Genomic DNA, 23,192 nt, shown 5'->3' with positions numbered 1-23,192 from the left:
CTCAATATGTCCACCATCATTCCTCAACACTATCTGTAGTTGAGGAATAATGTTGTGAACAGCATTGTAAAGCATGTCCGGAGTTATGGTGAGGCATTGGCGTCGGATGTTGTCTTTCAGTATCCCTAGAGATGTCGTTCGATCACGATACATTTGCGACTTCAGGTAACCACAAAGCCAATATTCACATGGACTGAGGTCTGGGGACCTGGGAGGCCAAGCATAACGAAAGTGGCGGCCGAGCACACGATCATCACCAAATGACGCACGCAAGAGATCTTTCACGCGTCTGTTGGACATTTCGTGAACTTTGTGTTCACCCCCCCCCCCCCCTTCCCAATAAAACCCCATGTCATTCCAAGCATTGTGTCAATTTTTACATCTCTATCTACATTATTCCATGGTTTATTAAGTTTTCAAATTTATACTGACTTTTTGATCACCCGGTATATCCTTGCTACTTTATTTCAGTCAGATACAGTGCATAAAATAAAAATCACTGTATCTGCTAACTTATTTTACAAAACTGATGAAGACGCTTAAGCTTGTGACTGCTGAAAATTTCTGTGTCCAGACCAATTCCTTTTCACTGAAGACTGCCTCATCACATCGCATTTACAGTAATTCTTTTACTTAAACAGAACCTATTACGTTATTGCCTTGTAACCTAACCTAAACCTGGTGTTTGTTGTGTGCAGTCTAATATTTTAACTGTGGAAGTATTTCACATTACAGTGCACAATTTCTAACAGCAGATAGGATTTCATTCAGGTGGTGTGGGTGACCCTGGGAAAGACGCAGCTTTGGGGTCTTGCTATTGTTGTACTCGTACCGGCAGACTTCACATTTAAAAGCGTTATTTTTTATTTCAAATTGCAAAATGCTGCTAGTACAAATGAGCAAATGAGGTAAAACATGTGCACTATGCACTGATAAGGGAGGAGTGAAGACAGTGCACTGTTGACTGTACAGTGTAGACACAAAGAATTTACATTGTGTGTAGTTACTCTGGACTTTACCAGCTACCTTTTTGTGTGGGAGTGAGCACTCTGTTACTGTGGAGGAGGGTGAAGCTGTCACTAATGTCTCCTCCCTGGCTGGGATAAGCTGCTTTCGTGTCAACTAGATTTGTATTCGCCGGTTGACATATCGGCGTACACCGTGGACGCTCACCTGCACCGTTTTGACGTCACTTTGTTAGCTTGTTCAGGTGCAGACAAGCTCTCCCCTGGCTACACAAGGAAAGCACGCATTCCCATACTACATTCTGATGCCTTTCATTGTACTTCACAGTTTTCGGTTTAATTCAGCACGTTCATCAAGATTTTTTTTTTTGGGTGAGCGTCTCTCAAAAACAATTTCAATTTTTAACAAGTTTTTATATGCTGTTACACATCTGTGATTTTTAAAAAGCTGCTGAAATTCATCACCCCAAATCATTGTATAAACAGTGTATTGTATATTTAATTTCCTTCACTTTTATTGATTTTGTGCAGTGTATTGGAAAAGATTATCGTTTTTAATCATATATTCCACTTAATATGTTTTTGCTCATATGTGGGGGGTTTTAAAGTTTTGCTTAGTTTTGGATTCTTTAATTCTGGACCACACAAAAACGTAAAATAAGTGTTTTTCTGTTGGGCTATGCCAGCAGACGACCATAGTGAGTGCCTTTGCCGACAGCATGACGTCCCCTGCACTGCCTGTCCTGGGCTCGTGACTGTATCGATTGGACCTTTCGACGTCTGGAAAACAGTGGCCTGGTCGTGTGAGTCCTGATTTCAATTGGTGAGAGATGATGATAGGGTTTGAGTGTGGTGCAGCCTCACGAAGCCGTGGATCCGAGTTGTCAGTGAGGAACTGTGCAAGCTGTTGGTGGCTCCATAATGGCACGGTCTGTTTTTGCTCAGATGGGCTGGGTCCTCTGGTTATTTTCAGTGACTTGGAGACTGTTTGCAGCCACTTGTGGACTTCGTGTTCCCAAACAGTGATGGAATTTTTGTGGAATACAGTGTGGCATGTCACTGGGCCACAATTGGTTTGAAGAACATTCTGGCTCAGTATTTCTGCAGGGGATTTCCGATGACTTGCCGAGCCTGTGCCACGTCGAGTTGCTTCGCTACGCTTTTGGGAGTATCTGTGACTTTTGTCGCCTCAGTGTACCATTGTTCTACTTTTGTTGTTGTTTATCTTAACAACTTCTTCTAAAAACGGTGTCCACCCAATTCAAACAGATCTTCTAAGTCCTTAGGGATTTCTGACAGAATTACCGTGTCGTCAGCAATTTTATGTCTCTCCCTGAATTTCAATTCATTTTAAAAATTTGTTCTTGACTTCCTTTACAGCTTTGTCAAATGAGCTGATCGAACAGTACGGAGTATGGGGTGCAGCCCTGTCTCACTTCGCTACTGGATCCCATTTTTGCCTTTCGACTCCTGTAAGTGAAGTCTGTTGTCTGTACGATTGTAGGTAAATTTTTGCTCCCTCACCCAATTGAGCTGTCATGTCATTGTACGAAAGTGAATCGAATGTAAACTGCAATTTTTGTTTACGCACTTTAGTGTCTGCAGAAGACGTGACAACAGTGCTACTCGAAACCGTCGATGTGCGTACTGTGCGTACTTTACGGACTGACGGCGACTCTGTAATGACCGGGGAACAGAACCCCACGTGTGAAACAAACTCGCCTGGCGAATATAACTGCGAGAAGTCCGGCGCCACGTAAATATGCGTACGGCAGTATACTCGGTACGAGGCTAGCGTGTGCAGCTGCCGACTGAGCACGCGACAACTCTCGGCGCGAAATTCGGGGCTAGGTCCGAGGCGATCGAACTTTGTGGGGACAGTGGCCTGCTGTGCTTATTGCCACTCTGAAATAAACATTTTGGCCAGTGGGTTTGCGTTTCTGAACTACTCCACTGTTCTATGCTGCCAGCTCGTCTACCTCCACCGTGACATCTGCTGGGGGGGGGGGATGCTCAGTTCACGTTTTTTAAATGCAGAGCAGTTCAATCTCTGCTCATTGTTGCTTTCATTTCCAGTTATTGTTTCCTACAGCAAGAATATTGCTGTACCATTCCTTTAGTCAGAATCACAGTGTCAGAACAAAAGGTACAGTTGCTCAAATTGCTACCGAGATCAGCACAGTTAAACTCCATCCGAACAGGGCTCGGAAGAGCCGACTGTACTGACTGACAGCTGTGTCGTCCTCAGCCCGTACAGGCAGCATCGGATGCGGATACAGAGGGGCATCTCGTCAGCACACCGCTCTGTGCCGTTGGCAGTTTTCGTGACTGGAGTCACTACTTTTCTGTCGAGTAGCACCTCAGTTTGCCTCACGAGGGCCGAGTGCTTGCCCCTCGTCAATAGCACTCGCCAGACCGGACGGTCACCTGTCAGCGTGCTAGCAGAATCTGACAGCGTTTGACATCGGTGTTACCACTGTGGCGAGGCCATCGGCACTGAAGTTGGCCTAAGCTATAGTAGTGCTCGGGCAATCGTTACTGACGACCCCAGACTCTGAAAAAGTCTGCAAGATGGGTGCGTCGCCTTCTCACCACAGAGCACAAATTTCATCATCTCGTGGTGTGCAAATGGCTACTGACACATTACCAAACTGAAGGGGGAACATTTTTTGCATTTTATTGTGGCGTACAGTGATACGTGGGTCAACCGTTACAACCCGGGATTGAGAAAAGCAGAATGGAATGGTGCAAAGAAGACAAATCTGTACTCGCCAAAGCCTTCCGCAGGGAAGGTTCTTGTGACAGCGTTTTTTGATTTTAGATGAGTTCTTCTCATCGTTTTTCTCCAAGAATGTTACAGTGTGAATGATGCATACTGCTGCCAACTTTTGGACCAAACAAAACTTGCACTACCACCAAAAAAGGTGTACATTTCCAGCTGGGGACGTGATCGTGCTTCACAGCAGTGCTCGGCCCCACACAGCTGCTTCAACTCGACAAAAATTAAAGCAGTAATTGTTCTCGACCACACTACAGTATCCTTCCTAGTGTCCGTTGTCGTCAGCGTGCGATGCTCATTTGTCGGATCACTAAAGGAACCAGTCAGAGGAAGCAGATTTGATGACAGTGGCGCTGTCGAAGAGTTTGTGAACAACTTGTTGCTGTCACAGCAACATTCTTTTTATGAAAATGGGATCAAGAAAGTGCCTGTCTGCTGGGGAAAATGTGTTTCTCATTCAGAAGACTATATAGAGTAATTATTTTGTGTAAATGAATTTTTGTGAATCTTGAATAAAGTTGATTCACATTCATTTCACAGCTGTAGGAATCCTCAGTGCAGCTGGCTGAGGTGCAGTTTCGTTGTAGGTGAGAAGTACTTGTCCTTTCTGAAAGATTTCAACTTGTAACTTTTGTATTATCATGTGTACATTGTAGTGCTTTTCCTGAGAAGAGGTTAATCTTTTCATGTAAATTTCTATAGTTTCATTGTTTTGGAGTCCAAACAAATTGTTATGGCTTAGATGTGCCCAAGACAGAGATCAATTGATGAGGCTCTGTGTATGAAGTTCCTGGGCAACCATTAGGGATAAACCAACTAAGGTGTCACCAGCACACGTATAAGTTAAGCAAAAAGCTAGGTGCCCGCCTTGCACTCAGGAATCTGTCTCACTCTGTTGAGTGTATGAGCTTCCTCTCAGTACTGACCTGGGGCAGTTCGGCTAAGGTCAAAAAGTATTTATTCCACAGAAGCATGCAGTAAGAATTGCATAAAGTTGATAACAAAACATCTTGTGGACCATGTGGTTGTGTAGTGTGGACACTACAGATGTAGTTTGGTTTGCTTCACCTCACTTATGTCGGCACATTTCATTTGCTTAGTATTTCCATTTCTGTTTCAGATTAATGGTACCTTCCATTTTTCATTTGTAATGTAATCCCAGAACGTTAGTGATTGAGTGGGTGCTGCTTTTGTGTGAATTATATCTGCTCATTTACTTTGGTGTTCAAGTTGGGGAATGATGTCAGTAATGATGTCATTGTCTACAAAGTAGTAAATATCTTCTGCTTTCGTAGGTCATTGCAGATCTGCTGGCGGTGCATAAATTATGTGATCGTGCTGAAGGAGAAGGAGAACAACAGCAGCAGCAGCAACAACAACAACAACAACAACAACAACAAGATGAAGGTGATGGATTGATAGCGTGTAGATTCTGCGATCGTACCAAAGAAGAAGAACGAGAAATGATTGCTGGATTGCTAGCAGAAGCTGACAGTGTAAGTATTCCTGTGACTTTTGTGTCATGTGAATAGTTCTGTTGGCTGAGTTTTTTTGTTATGAAAGTCATTTGGATGTGTGAAGAAAAGGGAAATTCACACAGCTATTTATAAAATCCGAGCAGAGGGAAATATTTTGCTGTTGTGTTTTTGAGCTTCTGTATATAACTACGTCTGTGATTAAATTTATCAGGAGGAAATCTGTAGTTGTAGGCAGTATCTTGAAATTCTCAGCACCTTAAAAGGACCACTTTTCACTGTGACTTTGCCGTGGTATGACATGCTGTGTGTGTGGTTGTTTAGTGTGAGCATTGTATTTCGTGTGTGTGTGTGTGTGTGTGTGTGTGTGTGTGTGTGTGTGTGTGTGTGTGTGTGTGTCCTCTTCAATTGCAGGTTCTTTCCAGAGAGAGAATATTTATTAGAGGCATCCAGAGAATGTGGCAAATACTATAGTTGCATAGGATATCAGGTCTTGATTAGCTGTTTATCACATTGCTGTATTATTAACCAGAGATGTCCTTTCTACTCTGCATTAATGGATACCCAGACTCAGTAATCCATAAACTATATTTTGCAGTAATGAAACATATATTTATATTTACATATCTCTTATAACTTTTCTTTCTTATTTTAAACAAGCTTCATGTCTTCAAAGAACTTAACATTTTTATCAGTAAATTTTTAACACGAACAAGACGTATCCTTTAATTTTTTAAAAATATTGTTAATTTACTTTCTTGTATACCCTTGACAATGTAGGCTGGTTAAACTTACAAATACATTATTCAAACAGTGTATTTTATTTTCACACTGACTCAATAAAACATTTATTTTTGCTTTCATTGTAGTATAAATTACTATTAGACAGTGTTGCTGTCTCATGGAAACTTAGATAATATGAGAAACAACCTTCCAGTGTGGTATTAGCTGGAACTATTTGTTGCGGATATTAAATTCAGACAATTTTTCTTTGTTCTACAACTGCAATGTTTGAATAATTATCACTGCAAACGGAAACAAAGCAATGGTAGCTTCTCTCGGTCACTGGCTGTCGTACAAATGTGACGTTCTGCCTGGTGCACCAATGGTCTACTCGCAGTGAAGTATACGAAACCACATTGCTCCGATCCCTGCTCGATGGATACAAAACATAAAAAAATTAAACTTTTGTAATTCTTTTGTAAATCACATGGGAAAAGGCATTACATATGCATTATAAAGAAATATTTGCCCTACAGTACTCGGATGTCAATGGTAGCAATGTGATTGAAAATACTGACAGACCACAATTAACAGTAGAGACGTAAATATCTGAATACAAAGCTTAACAATGTAAGGAAAAGACAGATTGCTACGTACCACAAAGATGAGACATTAAGTTGCAGACAGGCTCAGCTAAGACACTCAGATGTTAGCTTTTGGCCACAGCCTTCGTCAGAGAAAGAAAGAGAAAAATACGCCATTCATTCGCACAAGAAAGCAAACCTCATGTAGACATGACCGTATACTCTGGCATCTGGTCTGAGCTGCAGAAGTTGGCAGTCACGTGTGCGTGTGACGTGCTTGCTTGTGCGAATTAATGGTTTGTTTTTCTCTTTCTTTCTCTGACGAAGGCTGCGCCCAAAAGCTAACGTCTGCAACTTAATGTCTCATCTTTGTGGTAAGTAGCAATCTCTTTTTTCCTTACTTTGTTGATATTAGAACTTGGAGTTTCAATTGTTTGATTTTGCTGAATGACTTTTTTTCCCATCCCACAACCCAGTCGAGTTAGGTGGCACACTGGACTCGCATTCGGGAGGACAATTGTTCAATCCCGCATCCGGCCTGATTTAGGTTTTTTGTGATTTCCCTAAGTTGCTCCAGGCAAATGCCGCGATGGTTGCTTTAAAAGTGCACAGCCAACTTCCTGCCCTGTCCTTCCCTAATCTGATGAGATCGATGACTTTGCTGTTTTGTCTCCTCCCCCAACACAACCCACAACCTTATGACGTTTTCCTTTATTAGTATACTCGGTAGCATTACTCTTTTCAGTGTCCCTTCTTTCTTCTCTTTCCTGTATTTATTCGTCAACTTCCAAACCGCATCAACTTCAGAGTCACACTGTATCGGTAATCGTCTATGCACAACACACAGCGCAGATTGTTGACGCAGCATCTGATGCCCCAAATTCTTCTGTCCAATAATTATATTTATTCTTATTGGTCCCACTTCATTCCTGATCCCCACATACTTAAGTGTTTTATTTTCCACGCCTGCCCGTAGCTCATGAGCTTGTGACCCTTGATCTAACCCATCCCCCTTCCCTATCTTTCTTTCCTCATAGCAACACACACATATTATCATATTTGTCGTTTCCTTTTCTGCCCCATTTCTGTACATTTTTAATGTATTTGTGTGTACTTTACACAGTTTCATTCCGTTTTGTGCATTTATGTGCATATTGTTGCGTATCTGCTCGTGTTTTTACTTGTCTTTATATATTTTTTGTGCGCCTTTTCTATTATTGGAGTCCCCTCGCAACACTCGCACCTAATTTTGCTAATTTCTGCATCATACCCATTTCCCTTACACTGTCCCTGCCGTAATGGAGCACTGCTCCACATTTCTACACCAATTCGGAAAAGTACCCCTTTCCTTGGATAAAACCCAGTCCCATATCCTATTCCTTAAATGCTGCCTAAACTGTCGAATCCTCCCCAGAGGCCTAACTGTAAAGGTTCATTTCTCTGGATCCCACCCCTCCTTCCCCAGTGACCTTCATCTTTCCAGATTCTGCCAGTCCCTGGCCTTCACAAACCTGGTGCTGCAAAAACACATCTCCATGGCACAGGCATCCCAGAACCACAACCGAGCGAGGTGGCGCAGTGGTTAGCACACTGGACTCGCATTCGGGAGGACGACGGTTCAATCCCGTCTCCGGCCATCCTGATTTAGGTTTTCCGTGATTTCCCTAAATCGCTTCAGGCAAATGCCGGGATGGTTCCTTTGAAAGGGCACGGCCGATTTCCTTCCCCATCCTTCACTCACCCGAGCTTGCGCTCCGTCTCTAATGACCTCGTTGTCGACGGGACTTTAAACACTCATATCCTCCTCCTCCTCCAGAACCACATCTTCTCCCTCTGCAAGATACTGCTACTGTGCAATCCCTGCTACATACATCACATCTCTGAAATTGAGTCTCTTGCTCTCCAGCACTTGGAGGACCATTCCAGACACCACTTCCATAAGTTATTTATCCTGCTGGCATCCTACTGCCGCCTCCTGGTCCCCAAAATCCATGAACTCAACAGTGCTGGACACCTCATTGTGGCTGGTTATTGCCCCCCACTGGAAGAATTCTGGCCCTCATAGACAGTCACCTCCAACCAGTTGCCTGTAATCTTGGCTCCAGTGTCAAAGATAACAACCACTTCCTTCACTGACTCTCTACCATCCCCACCCCTTTACTTCCTGGATCCCTACTCATCACTGTTGATGCCACTTCTCTATACAGAGGGATCCCTTATGCCCATGGTCTTCCCACTATTGGACACTACCTTCCCCAATGTCCTTCAGACTCCAGACACACTACCTCATTCATCATACACCTTACCAACTCCTTGGAAGGGAAGGTGTGCGAACAAACCTTGGCACAGCCATTTGGACCCGCATGGCACTCTCCAATACCAACCTGTTCATGGGCCATCTAGAGGAGGCCTCCCAAATTGGCAAACCCCTAGTCTGGTTCTGGTTCATTGATGATATCTTCATGATCTGGACTCCGGGCCAAGACACTCTACCTTCATTCCCTCACAACCTCAACTACTTCTCTCCCATTCACTTCACCTGGTCCTCCTCAAACCAGTGTGCCACCTTTCTGGATGTTGACCCCCTTCTCTCTGAATTCTCCATCCACACCTCTGTTACATTAAACTCACCAATAAGCAACACTACCTGGATTTCGACAGCTGTCATTCTTTTCATCCAAAATCCCTCCCCTGCACCCTGGTCACCCGGGAACAGCATATCAGCAGTGATGAGAATTCCCTGACCCAGTGTACTGAGGGTCTCGAGGCCCCAGATGAGCACTATCCCCCAAATGTAGTCTGCAAACAAATCTCCTGTGAAACTTCCTGGCAGATTAAAACTGTGTGCCGGACCGAGACTCGAACTTGGGACCTTTGCCTTTCGCGGGCAAGTGCTCTACCGACTGAGCTACCCATGCACGACTCACGCCACGTCCTCACAGCTTTACTTCTGCCAGTACCTCGTCTCCTACCTTCCAAACCTTACAGAAGCTCTCCTGCGAACCTTGCAGAACTATCACTCCTGAAAGAAAGGATGTCTCTAGAATGCACTCCGCTGTAGAGTGAAAATTTTCATTCTAGAAACATCCCCCTGGCTGTGGCTAAGCCATGTCTCCGCAATATCCTTTCTTTCAGAAGTGCTGGTTCTGCAAGGTTCACAGGAGAGCTTCTGTAAAGTTTGGAAGGTAGGAGACGAGGTAGTGGCAGAAGTAAAGCTGTGAGTACTGGGCATGAGTCGTGCTTCGGTAGCTCAGATGGTAGAGCACTTGCCTGCGAAAGGCAAAGGTCCCGAGTTCGAGTCTCGGTTGGGCACACAGTTTTAATCTGCCAGGAAGTTTCATATCAGCGCACATTCCGCTGTAGAGTGAAAAGTTCATTCTAAATCTCCTGTGCCTTTTTCTCTCTCATTGCCAATTCTCCCACCAGCCCAAGAACCAGCTGCAACGGAGTACCCCCTTCATCGCCGTGTACTGAAGCAACTGAACCACATCTTTCACCAGGGCTCTGATTACCTGTCATTGTGTCCTTAAATGAGGGGCATCATACCCAAGATATTTCCCACACCTCCTAAAGTGGTGTTCTGTAGCCCACCCAGCCCTGTCACAGGCCTCTCGTACACCACCATAGGGCGGCCACCTCTGAAAGCTATTTTGCTGCAATCGTTGCATAACTTTATATATTGGTATGACTACCAACTAGCTACCCTCCAGGATGAATGACCGATGCCAAACTGTGGCTGAGAGCAAAGTAGACCACCCTGTGCCACAACGTGCAGCTGAACACAACATGCCACATTTCAGTGGCTGCTTCACTACCCGAGCCATCTGGATCCTCCCCTCCACCACCAGATTTTCTGAACAGTGGGAGTTACCCCTACAACACATCCTGCACTCCCCCCCAGGGGTCCACAACTCTTTTGTGGATACGTGCGTAGCGAGCACGGGACCCCGAGCTAATGTGGCCCTCCTTCCTTTCCGGGCTGCATACCTTCCTTTTTCACATCCTTCCCCATCCCCCATCTTCGCCCGCCCCCCCTCACCTGTGGCTCTTTCCTTCCCCTTCTCCCCCTCTGGGAGTATGGTTTGTGCCTACATCCAGAGACGGATGCTCTCAAATGTAACGCATTCTTCGCCTTCTCTGCTTGTATGTCTTCATCCTTCCTTTGTCCTTCTCTTTTCCTTACCTCTTCTCTTTACCCTTTTCTCCGCTGCGGCGTTCGAGACCTCTCTTCTTTCTATTCCCTTTCTTTGTTTTTCCCCTTCTCTTTCTTCCTCCCTGTGCGTGTCTGAAGGCTGACCCACGCATTTTCGTGCGTAGCCGGTGACGGGGTAACGCGTAATTCCCCACCCCCGGTAGACAAGTAGGACACGTACGTACCCCCTGGTAACAGCGAGGCCCAGGGAGGGGTGATTACCCGAGCTGATACCTTCCGAAAGTGCCGATTGGTCCCTCCGTCCGTTTGTCGGGAGGTGTGACCTGAGGTGTGAACAATCACCTAAGGCGGGTGTGCCCTCGGTGAGGGCCCCCACAAGGGAGGAGCGCGCCATCGGAGACGCCGGTAATCGTGGGGGATTCTTCCGCAATGGTTTCCTCACCTTCCACTATGTCTGCTCACAAACGTAAGTTCACTGAGTCTCAGCCACAGACGGTTCTTCCATCGTTGCCACAGTTCCTTGTTGTTTCTCGGTCTGACGAAGGTCACGACTTCTCCACGGTCAACCCTTTCATTATTCAGAAAGGTGTCGACGCAATTGCGGGTCCTGTAAAGTCTTGTTCCAGATTACGGAATGGCACCCTGTTGTTAGAAACAGTCAGTGCCCTCCAGGCCCAAAAATTGCTGCGTACTTCACTTCTCCACACCTTCCCTGTCCGGGTGGAACCGCACCGTACTTTAAATTCCTCGCGTGGAGCCGTTTATACACGCTCCCTCGATGGATTGTCTGACGAAGAAATTCAGCACTACTTGTCTGACCAGGGCGTAACGGCTGTTCATAAAGTTATGAAAAGGGTTGACTCGAACACCATTCCAACCCGCACTGTCTTCTTGACATTTGACAAAGTTCAACTCCCATCGAAAATCAAAGCAGGCTATGAGATAATTTCCGTTCGCCCTTACGTCCCAAACCCTACGCGTTGCTATCGGTGTCAGCGGTTCAATCACACCAGCCAGTCCTGTTCCAATCCGGCCAAATGTGTTACGTGTTGCAAGGATGCCCATGAGGGTGCTTGTCCACCTCCATCCCCTCGTTGCATCAACTGTATGGGTGACCACGCTGCTTCCTCTCGAGATTGCCCCATTTTTAAAGACGAAAAGCGTATCCAGGAAATCAGAGTGAAGGAAAAGGTGTCGACCTGTGCTGCTCGAAAATTATTCGCCAGTAAACAGCCCACCGTGCCTAGGACAGGAAAATACAGCACTGTCCTTGCTTCTCCTCGGCCAACAAAGGAGGCGGCCACGCAGACTTGCGACCTCACCTTTAGTGCCACGGTCGTCAGATCGGCCAGTGCAAAGATCGCCCGCTCAACCTCCCCACTTTCGCCTGCCCACTCTATGACTCACCCGTCATCGGGTTCTGCTAAATCTCGAGCCCAAAACTGAGACACCAAGACTTCGAAAAAAGAGCATACTTGTGAAGATTTTTTACATACCCCAACTTCACAACCATCGGTTCCTCCTTCATCTAAACATCATATTTCCAAGAAGGCTAAAAAGAAACCCAGTTCCTCTCCTTCTCCGCCAAGGCGCGTCTCATCTACAGCACCACCTGGCGGAAATCGCCCTCGGCCGTCTTCTGTGTCGCCAAGGCGCACTACTGGTGGCCGGTCAACCGGCCGATCGCTGGTGGCAGAGGTTGCTCCTGACCAACCCATGGATCAGGATCTTCTGCCTTCGGCTGAATGCCATTCCATGCTGTCTGTCGCAAGCTCTGAGCAGTCGTTGAGTTGACAGCAACCTTGGTCACATTCCTCCATGTTCTGTTCACCCTATGTCCATTATCCACTGGAATATCCGCGGCATTCGAGCCAACCGGGATGAATTGTCGGTCCTCTTACGATCCTACTCGCCGGTCATCTTTTGTCTTCAGGAAACAAAGCTGCATCCCCATGACCACTTTGTTCTCCCCCATTTTCAGTCCGTCTGATTTGATCTCCCCTCTGTTGAAGGCACTCCAGCCCATGGAGGACTCGTGATTCTTCTCCATGGTACTCTCCATTATCACCTAATCCACTTAAACACTTCCTTCCAAGCTGTCGCTGTCAGTCTTTCCCTTTCTGGATATACCTTTTCTCTTTGTACTGCATACATTCCATCGTCCACACCAATGGCACGAGCTGATCTCCTTCATCTTCTTGGTCAGCTTCCACCCCTCTATTTGCTGGTTAGGGACTTCAATGCCCACCACACGCTTTGGGGATCTCCACATCCTTGTCCACGTGGATCACTATTGCTAGACGTCTTCCACCAAGCGGATCTAGTTTGCCTCAACGCTGGGGTCCCAACATTTTTGTCTGCCTCCACGACAAATTTCTCTCATTTGCACCTTTCGGTCGGTACTGTTCCGCTAGCTCGCGCTTCGAATGGTTCGCCCTTGATGATACACACTCCAGTGATCACTTTCCATGTGTCCTTAGACTGCAGCCTCAACTGCCCTATATGCGCCCGCGACGCTGGAAGTTTGCCCAAGCCGATTGGACACTTTTTTCCTCTCTAGCGACATTCGATGACCGTCACTTTCCTAGCGTCGACGATGAGGTCACACATATTACCGACGTTATTCTTACAGCTGCGGAACGTTCAATACCACGCACCTCTGAATTGCCCCGACGCCCCCCAGTTCCTTGGTGGAACGAGGCATGCCGTGACGCAATACGTGAGCGGCGACGTGCTCATCGCGTTTTCCGCCACCATCCTACTTTGGCCAACTGTATCCGCTATAAGCAGTTCCATGCGCGATGCCGTCGCGTCATCCGCGATAGCAAGAAGGCAAGTTGGAAATTCTTTATTAGCTCTGTGGTGTCACCGCCAGACACCACACTTGCTAGGTGGTAGCCTTTAAATCGGCCGGGGTCCGTTAGTATACGTCGGACCCACGTGTCGCCACTGTCAGTGATTGCAGACCGAGTGCCGCCACATGGCAGGTCTAGAGAGACTTCCTAGCACTCGCCCCAGTTGTACAACCGACTTTGCTAGCGATGGTTCACTGACAAATTACACTCTCATTTGCCGAGACGATAGTTAGCATAGCCTTCAGCTACGTCATTCGCTATGACCTAGCAAGGTGCCATTATCATTTGGTATTTATCTTGTGATGCATGTACCGTCAGACCGATGTTCACCAGTTATGGATTAAAGTTAAGTATTCCAACAGCTACGTACTTTATTTGCTGGACTCAATTCCCTTACCTGTTCCAGACCTCACGCCAGCCTGCGTGAGCTTAAACGCGTGCCTTTCGGCTTCCTCTCCTAGTGGCTTGGCTGTCTTGCCAAGTCACAACAAGCTCATTTAACACCTTCACTCCCTTCTCGGAAGTTTGGAGTCGGATTCGACGGTTATCAGGTGCGCCTAGTTTCTCCCCGGTCTCTGGGCTCACTGTCGCGCGTGATACGTTAGTGGACCCTGTCGCAATTTCTAACTCATTGGGTCAACACTTTGCTGAGATTTCGAGCTCTTAAAATTACCCGCCAGTGTTTCTCCCGAAGAAACATGCAGCGGAAGTGCGACCTCTTGCTATCTCCTCTCAAAATCGCGAAAGCTACAATACTGTTTTCTCGCCATGCGGGAACTCCAACATGCACTCTCTTCTTCTCGCTCCTCTGCCCCAGGACCGGATGGTATCCACATCCAAATGTTGCTGCATTTATCAACACAGTCTGCGTTACCTCCTTCGCATTTATAATCGAATTTGGACCGACGGTACTTTTCCCAGATGATGGCGGGAAGCTATCGTCGTTCCTGTTCCGAAACCTGGAAAGGACAAACATCTCCCCTCTAGCTATCGCCCCATTTCTCTCACGAGTAGTGTATGTAAGGTTTTGGAGCGTATGGTGAATTGTCGTTTAGCTTGGTGGCTGGAGTCCCGCAGTCTTTTAACATCTACCCAAAGCAGTTTCCGAAAGCATCATTCTGCAGTTGACCATCTTGTTTCTCTCTCCACTTATATCATGAACAATTTCTCCGGAAACGCCAAACAGTAGCAATATTTTTTGATCTGGAGAGAGCATACGATACCTGTTGGAGGACAGGCATCCTCCGCACACTGTTCTCTTGGGGCTTTCGAGGTCGGCTGCCCCATTTTCTTCGCGAATTTATGGCAGAGCGCACATTTCGAGTGCGGGTGAACACTACTCTCTCCCGTACTTTCTCCCAAGAAAACGGGGTACCCCAGGGCTCCGTGCTAAGTGTTGTACTGTTTGCTATTGCCATAAATCCAATATGGATTGTCTCCTTCCTGACATCTTGGGCTCCCTCTTTGTGGACGATTTTGTGATCTACTACAGCTCTCAACGGACCAGCCTTCTTGAACGACGTCTTCAAGGCTGTCTCAATCACCTCCACTCTTGGAGTATCGAAACAGGCTTCCGCTTGTCTCTCAGTAAGACTGACTGTGTTAATTTTTGGCGTCGTACAGAATTTCTTCCACCCTCCTTACATCTAGGACCTGTCAACCTTCCGTTTTCGGACGTCGCAAAATTCTTGGGTCTTATGTTTGACAGAAAATTGTGCTGGTCCTCCCACATTTCGTATCTTTCGGCTTGCTGTCTGCGATCCCTCAACACCCTCCGTGTCCTGAATGGTACCTCCTGGGGAGCGGATCGAGTGGTCCTTCTCTGCCTCTATCGCGCCTTAGTGCACTCGAAATTGGACTATGGAAGCATAGTTTACTCGTCTCCTCGGCCGTCTATTCTTCGTCGTCTCGACTCTATCCACCACCGTGGATTGCGTTTAGTGTCTGGATCTTTTTACACCAGCCCTGTGGAAAGCCTTTATGCTGAGACTGCTGAACCTCCGCTATCCAATCGGCGAGCAGTCCTTCTGAGTCGTTATGCTAGCCATCTGTCTTCCATGCCTGCTAATGCAGCCCATGACATTTTTTTCGATTCCTCCTTTGATGTACGGTATGCAGGCCGCCCCTCCTCCCTACTACCACCAGGAGTCCGCTTCCGTCAACTGCTCCATTCTCTTTCCTTCCGCTTTCCTAAAACCTTCTTGACAACTTGGGGTACAGCACCGCCTTGGCTCCGTCCCCGGATCTGCCTGCTCCGTGACCTTTGTCAATTTCCTAAGGATGGTACCCCTTCACTTGTTTATCGTCAGGCATTTGCTGCTCTATGTGCACAAATGAAGGAAGCCACATTTATTTACACTGATGGCTCGTAAACATCATTAGGTGTAGGGAGTGCCTATATTGTTGGCGACACCCTAAATCAATTTCGGCTTCCCGACCAGTGTTCGGTTGATACTGCGGAGCTTTACGCTGTTCTCCAGGCTGTCCACTACATCCGCCGCCATCAGCGGATACAGTATGTTATCTGCTCAGATTCTCTCAGCTCTCTCCTCAGTCTCCAAGCTCTTTACCCTGTGCACCCTCTGGTCCACCGGATTCAGGACTGTCTGCGCTTGCTCCACCTGGGGGGCGTCTTGGTGGCGTTCCTCTGGCTCCCGGGACATGTTGGTATCTGTGGAAATGAGGCGGCCGATATTGCGGCCAAGGCTGCAGTCTCTCTTCTTCGGCCAGCTATTCAATCGATTCCCTTCGCCGATCTATGGAGCGTTCTATGTCGACGTGTTGTTCATTTATGGCACACGCATAGGTCGACACTTACCCATAATAAATTGCGGGACATGAAAGCTCTTCCTTGTGCTTGGACCTCTTCCTCCCGAACGCGTCGTCGGGAGGAGGTAATTTTAACTAGACTCCCGATAGGGCACTGTCTTTTTAGCCATCGACATCTTTTAAGCGGCGATCCTCCCCCGCTTTGTCCCCACTGCTCTCAGCTGCAGACGGTAAGACACCTTTTAATTGAGTGCCCCTATTTTAATTCGTTTCGCTCCCGTCTACAGCTTTCGCCTGAGATATCGTCGATTTTAGCAGATGACACGCGCTCAGCCGATCGCGTTCTCTAGTTCATTAGTGCCAGTGAGTTTCGTTCCCATTGCTGCTGGTTTCCATTTTCGTTTTTTACTGTTTCCTAAGTCACGGACCAGGTGCTAATGACCATAGCAGTTTTGTGCCCTTAAAAAAAAAAAAAAAAAAAAAAAAAAAAAAAAAAAAAAAAAAACATCCTGCACTTCCGTAATTATCTTAGCCTCAACCTGTCGTGACATACTGTCCTTACATCCTCCACCCAACAGTTCCGACCCCCTCTGTCGTATCACTTCGCCCCTATTCTGTCTCCTGCCCTCTTTGTGTGCTGCCATCTCCCAACGAACCTGCCCATCTTTCCCCGCTAGTCTCCTTTTTCGCTGCCCCCCTCTCCCCTCCCCTCCCCTCTCCCCCTCCCCTCTCCCCCTCCCCTCCCCTCTCCCCTCTCCCCCTCCACCCCCTCCCCTCTCCCTCTCTCCCCCTCCCCTCTCCCCCTCCACCTCCCCCTCCCCCTCCCCCCTCCCCCTCCCCTCTCCCCTATCTATCCCTGCTCCACAGCCTCTCGACACTGCACCTGTTGGCATTCTAGTCGCTGCACTGCCAGACTGTACTCCCCTCCATCCCCCTAACACCTCACACTACCACTACCGCCACCAATTGTACACTACTGTCGGTTCCCCTTCCTTGCTGCCCTCCAGAGTAGTGCTTCCATTGCCTGTGACTGTTACATTCTGGCCCAATCTGCCAGAGTTGGCAGTCGTCTGTGTGTGAGGTGTGCTTGCTTGTGCAAATGAATGGTGTGTGTTTCTCCATCTTTTTCTGACAAAGACTGTGGCTGAAAGCTAATGTTTAAGTGTCTTTTAATTGTGCATGTCTGCATTTTAATGTGTCATCTTAACAGTAAGTAGCAAACTATTATTTAGTCACATTGTTGATATTTCAACCTGGGTTTTCCATTGTTTGTTTTTGAGTGCAAAATTTCTTAGTTTTTGAGTCTCCCAGCTTGGATTATGTGGGGTTTGACATCTAAGTATTTTTTGGAGTTTAGTGTTCCCATAATCTGTCCGAGTGTCTCAGGAAGTGAGCAAAACCAGGTGGTGCTCACTTATTACATCATTAAGATGCACAACCTGGTTGCTTGGTTTAGGATGATAAATGAGGTAACTCAGTTAAGAAAAGGTACTAAAAATTAATGGCATGACATTTGTACATGGGTTGCCTTCTCTTGGCTGTTAATCTGCTGAAAGATTGTTCTGCATATCAGGTCTAATTTCACTAGCTAAATAAGATAAGCTCTTTTAAAAATATTTGTGCTGTATTTTCAAATATAAAAAATTCACAAAAGAGCTGCCTCCAAGGCTGTACCAAATGACGAGTACACATTCCCTGTATGCAGTTCATGGCACAAAAGTTAATGTTTATTTATCCCTTTGCTTTTCAGTTTATTTATATGAACACACTCACTCACACACACACACACACACACACACACACACACACACACACACACACACACACACACACACACACTGATAATCAGTATCCACATTGCACTGATGACCTCCTGCTTAGAGATTATGACAAAGTCAGGTTTCTGTCAGGTGAATGTTTGTGCAGTATTCAATGGTTAATTATGCTCGCCAAAGTATTACACAGTTTCTCACATCCAGCTTGGAATAGAGCTATGCTGAACACCAGAACCTATTTTGTGAAAGGACCACTTGATTGGGTTGCCAGACTTTCTAAAATAAGAAAAGGAAGAGTGACAATGTGTTTTTTCTTTATAACAATATTTTCAAAGTATATGAATATAATAGAGGGAAACATTCCACATGGGAAAAATATATCTAAAAACAAAGATGATATAACTTACCAAACGAAAGCATTGGTATGTCGATAGACACACAAATAAACACAAATAGACACACAAAATTCTAGCTTTCGCAACCCACGGTTGCTTCATCAGGAAAGAGGGAAGGAGAGGGAAAGACGAAAGGGTGTGGATTTTAAGGGAGAGGGTAAGGAGTCATTCCAATCCCGGGAGCGGAAAGACTTACCTTAGGAGGAAAAAGGGAAAGATATACACACGCGCGCGCGCCCACACACACACACACACACACACACACACACACACACACACACACACACACACACACACACACACATCCATCCGCATGTATAAAGACACAAGCAGACATTTGTAAAGGCAAAGAGTTCAGGCACAATGGATTCGAGAGGATGACGGTTCAATCCCGCATCTGGCCATCCCGATTTAGGTTTTCCGCGATTTCCCTAAATCGCTCCAGGCAAATGCCGGGATGGTTCCCTCGTAAGGGCACGGCCGACGTCCTTCTCTGTCCTTCCTTAATCCGACGAGACCGATGACCTCGCTGTCTGGTCTCCTCCCCCAAACAATCCCAAGCCGACCCCACAAGTACACTCAGTCTTCTCACTTCTCTCCTCTTCCATTACCCTTCCTCCCCCCATCCTCAGTCTAACCTCCTGACTGCACCTAGCTGCCCTACCCTCTCCCTACCTCATCCCTGTATGTTTCCACAAGCAGCACTTTACCATCCCCCACCACTACTCCGGTATCCCTCCCCTCCCTGCCCTAGCCTTCTCCTTACCCCCACCACCCAGTTGCTTCTCCCATCAGCCGCTACTGCACGCAGTCAGAGCCAGAGATTGTGGTCGTGTGTGTGTGTGTGTGTGTGTGTGTGTGTGTGTGTGTGTGTGTGTTTTGTCTATCCTGATGAAGGCCAGTTCGATCGAAAGCATTGTTTGACAGTCGTTCTGTTGTGCCTACCTGCGTCTCAACATCTCTGCTGTATTGTGATTAGCTACTATCCTTTTCATGATATTCTATCTTGGATTTTTGATTGTTTGAAAAAAAAAACTTTAGCTGCAAAGAAACAATATATCATTTACAACAACAAAACACAGTGCACTCACAAGCTTCTGCCAAAAGCAGAATGTGTCAAAAGCCTTAGGACGAAGACTGTGCGAAACTGTGACAGCAGACTGCTTTTGATTAGTGTTACGTCACAATTGTTTACTTTTCTAACAGGTTGTGGGAAAAATATTGTGAATGGTGGTTTGTGAAGTGTTGTTTTCAAAGTAAATTTCCTTCTACGCGAGATTAATTATATTATGTATGAGAATGTGTGATGAGTTTCCAAATGCAGACCATTTGACTGCCATTCAAAACTTAACACTTTAAGGACCAGGCAAAAATATTTTGGCCCCAGAAGACAGGCCATTTATGCCAATATTTAAAATTTTACAGGAACATTTGTGTTTGATGTATCGTAAAAGGTAACACGCGCTAAGAAAGACCGTGCCTCGGGGTTAGATTTTCATATTTATCGTAATTCTGTCATAAATGATGCAATAATGTTGGCAAAAGTTATAATTGAAAGTGAGAGATGAATTTTCGAGCAACTTCACACGTAATTGGCTTTTCTGCGGAAAAGTCGAAGCTTGATGGGACACGTATTTTGCCGTGTAACCCACGAAATTTTTGACGCACAGGAGTGAATTTATAACTGTACTTGTCAGAGATATTGAGCTCCTGTAATTTAATCTGTTGCCGTAAGATCCTGCCTATCCACACCCTCGGGAAAAAGACCAAAAATTTTTGATGATCAATATTATACATGAAAGCTTAGCTTTTCTTAATATACATTAATATAAACCATTAACTTTTCCTGTTTTATATGTTTACGCTACTTAACAGTGATGTTGCTCGGCTGACTACATTACATGTCCTATGCTCTAAATATCTGCTGTCATTGTATGGCGAGATCACGTTTCGTGAGCTACGATTAGCTGATAAAAGTGCATTGCAATCTCAATTTCAGTGCTTCAGAAGCTGCTGTGCTGTGTTTGGCGTAATTCGTATTTACACTTGCATAATACAAAAATATTCAGTTTACATGTTGTCTTGTTCAAAGATGTTTCCAAAGTGCATTGTTTTTTGCTGGGTTGTGTTCCCTAAAGTTCTGGATAGCTCTACACTGGAATATAAAATGTTCACCATTCGAAGGATTAATAAGTTTAACGGCTCCCGGAAAAAATGTATTGTCTCGTAACAGAGGAAAAGCATTGTACTTCAGGTGGAGTACAGTGTATTTTCATCTGGGAAAAAGTGCATTTTCATCGAGGAAAAATCTGGGAAAATTCCAGGAATTGTTTTTTTCTTGGCCATGTGTACGCCCTGATAAAGTGAAAGCCTCTTCTTAGCATCACAAAACACTAGTCATTTGCTCAAATGTGTAACAAAATGCCAATCTCTCAAAAAGACAATCTTTTGATCAAGAAATATTCAAAGTTTTGAGTGCTCCACTAAATCTTTGTAAGACACTACACTAAAACTTAGCTGAGGCAGTTGCATCTCACCTTACATACAGTAGTAAAAGAAAGAGTCCTTGAAAACATAGATTACATATATATATGAATGAAAAGGGATTGTTAAGAGACACTTGTGGTAATAGTAGTAGTAGTAGTGGTGGTAGTAGTATCGCAATCCAGCTAGCAACTAGACGTAAGTTAGAAAAAGCACAGAGCATCTGAGTGATGTAAATGACTTTTTCATTTCTGCTGCAGATTGGTGCTGACGTATTGCTGTCTGACACGCAGATCAAGAGGGAGCCACAGGACATAAAGGGTCCAAAGGTAATCACCCAGTTTGGAAACAGTCCAAAATGAGTTTCGCCATATTGTTACATCACTAAATTGAGAGTCTCAGTATAGTTGGCTCCTCTACGAAGGGAGTGGGTTGTTGTTGTTGTTGTTGTTGTTGTTGTTGTTGCCTTTGCCTTCAGTCTGGAGACCGGTTTGATGCAGTTCTCCATGCTGCTCTACTCTGTGTAAACCTGCCCTGCTCTGCATAACTACTGCAACATACATCCATTTGAACATGCTTACTGTGGTCATGCTACGTTTCACTCTAAAATTTTTACACACACACACTTCCTTCCACTACCAAATTTATGATTTCTCTATTCTATCAACTAATCTCTTGTTTTAGTCAAGTTGTGCCACAAATTTCTATTTTTCCCCCACTGCAATTGAGTGCCGCCTCATTTGCTGCTAGATGAACACATCGTACCTTCAGCATTCTTCCATAGCACCACATTTCAGAAGCTTCTGTTCATCTCTTGCCTGAGCTGCTTATTGTCAGTTCCATTGTTCACAAATTCCTCATTTTCAGAAATACTTTCCACACTATGGCCGGTCTACATTTTGTATCCTCTACACTGTAGCCATTGCTGCCCAACTAGCAAAACTCATCTACTTTCACTATGTCACTTCCTAATCTATTTACTTTTGATTTGATTGTTCAATTGTGTGCCATTACTTACTTTGCATTTGTTATTGTTCACCTTATATATACAGGGTGTTACAAAAAGGTACGGCCAAACTTTCAGGAAACATTCCTCACACACAAATAAAGGAAAGATGTTATGTGGACATGTGTCCGGAAACGCTTAATTTCCATGTTAGAGCTCATTTTAGTTTCGTCAGTTTGTACTGTACTTCCTCGATTCACCGCCATGATTTCATACAGGATACTCTACCTGTGCTGCTAACATGTGGTTCGTGCACGATGGAGCTCCTGTACATTTCAGTCGAAGTGTTCTTACGCTTCTCAACAACAGATTCGGTGACCGATGGATCGGTAGAGGCGGACCAATTCCGTGGCCTCCACGCTCTCCTGACCTCAACCCTCTTGACTTTCATTTATGGGGGCATTTGAAAGCTCTTGTCTACGCAACCCCGGTACCAAATGGAGAGACTCTTCGTGCTCGTATTGTGGACGGCTGTGATACAATACGCCATTCTCCAGGGCTGCATCAGTGCATCAGGGACTCCGTGCGGCGGAGGGTGGATGCACGTATCCTCGCTAACGGAGGACATTTCCTGTAACAAAGTGTTTGAAGTCACGCTGGTACGTTCTGTTGCTGCGTGTTTCCACTCCATGATTAATGTGATTTGAAGAGAAGCAATAAAATGAGCTCTAACATGGAAAGTAAGCGTTTCCGGACACATGTCCACATAACATATTTTCTTTCTTTGTGTGTGAGGAATGTTTCCTGAAATTTTGGCCGTACCTTTTTGTAACACCCTGTATAAGCTGTTTTTGAGACATTGTTCCTTTTGTTTCATTGATCTTCCAATTTCTTCGGCACTTCTGACAAAACTACGTCATCCGCAGCAAACTGTGACATTTTAATCTTTCTTCCCTTAACTTTGATTACGTTTCCAGATTTCCCCCAGTTTTCCTTTACTGCCTACCCAGTCTGCAGACTGAGTATACACACTCCATTTTCATCTAATGTTTCCCTTCTGCGCCCTGCGACTCTTATAACTGTAATTTGGTTTGTGTATGTGTAGTAGATAACTTTTGGTCTCTGTATTTCTAGCCTACTACCTCCAGAGTGTCGAAGTGTGTATTGCAGTCAACACTGTCAAAAACTATTTGATTTTATAAATGCTGCAAACATATGTTTACCCTACTTCAACCTATCTTCACTTCTATACATTCCTTTCATCGTTCTCATGTGTTCATACTAGCTTA

General features: G+C 45.5%; 1 protein-coding gene across 1 annotated transcript in view; it reads left to right on the top strand.

Moving 5' to 3' along the window:
• LOC126427164 (zinc finger protein 420-like) overlaps positions 1-23,192 on the top strand; it is a 178,009-nt gene that overhangs the window by 64,162 nt on the left and 90,655 nt on the right. Inside the window, exons 6-7 of the mRNA XM_050089388.1 lie at positions 5,040-5,240; positions 21,218-21,286. Coding sequence (XP_049945345.1) covers positions 5,040-5,240; positions 21,218-21,286 — 270 coding nt within the window. The remainder of the gene's footprint in view (positions 1-5,039; positions 5,241-21,217; positions 21,287-23,192) is intronic.

The sequence above is a fragment of the Schistocerca serialis genome, chromosome 11 (assembly GCF_023864345.2).
Source record: "Schistocerca serialis cubense isolate TAMUIC-IGC-003099 chromosome 11, iqSchSeri2.2, whole genome shotgun sequence".
NCBI classification, from domain to species: domain Eukaryota; kingdom Metazoa; phylum Arthropoda; class Insecta; order Orthoptera; family Acrididae; genus Schistocerca; species Schistocerca serialis.
Note: the sequence above shows the minus strand (reverse complement) of the source record. Positions and strands in the feature narration are given on the sequence as shown.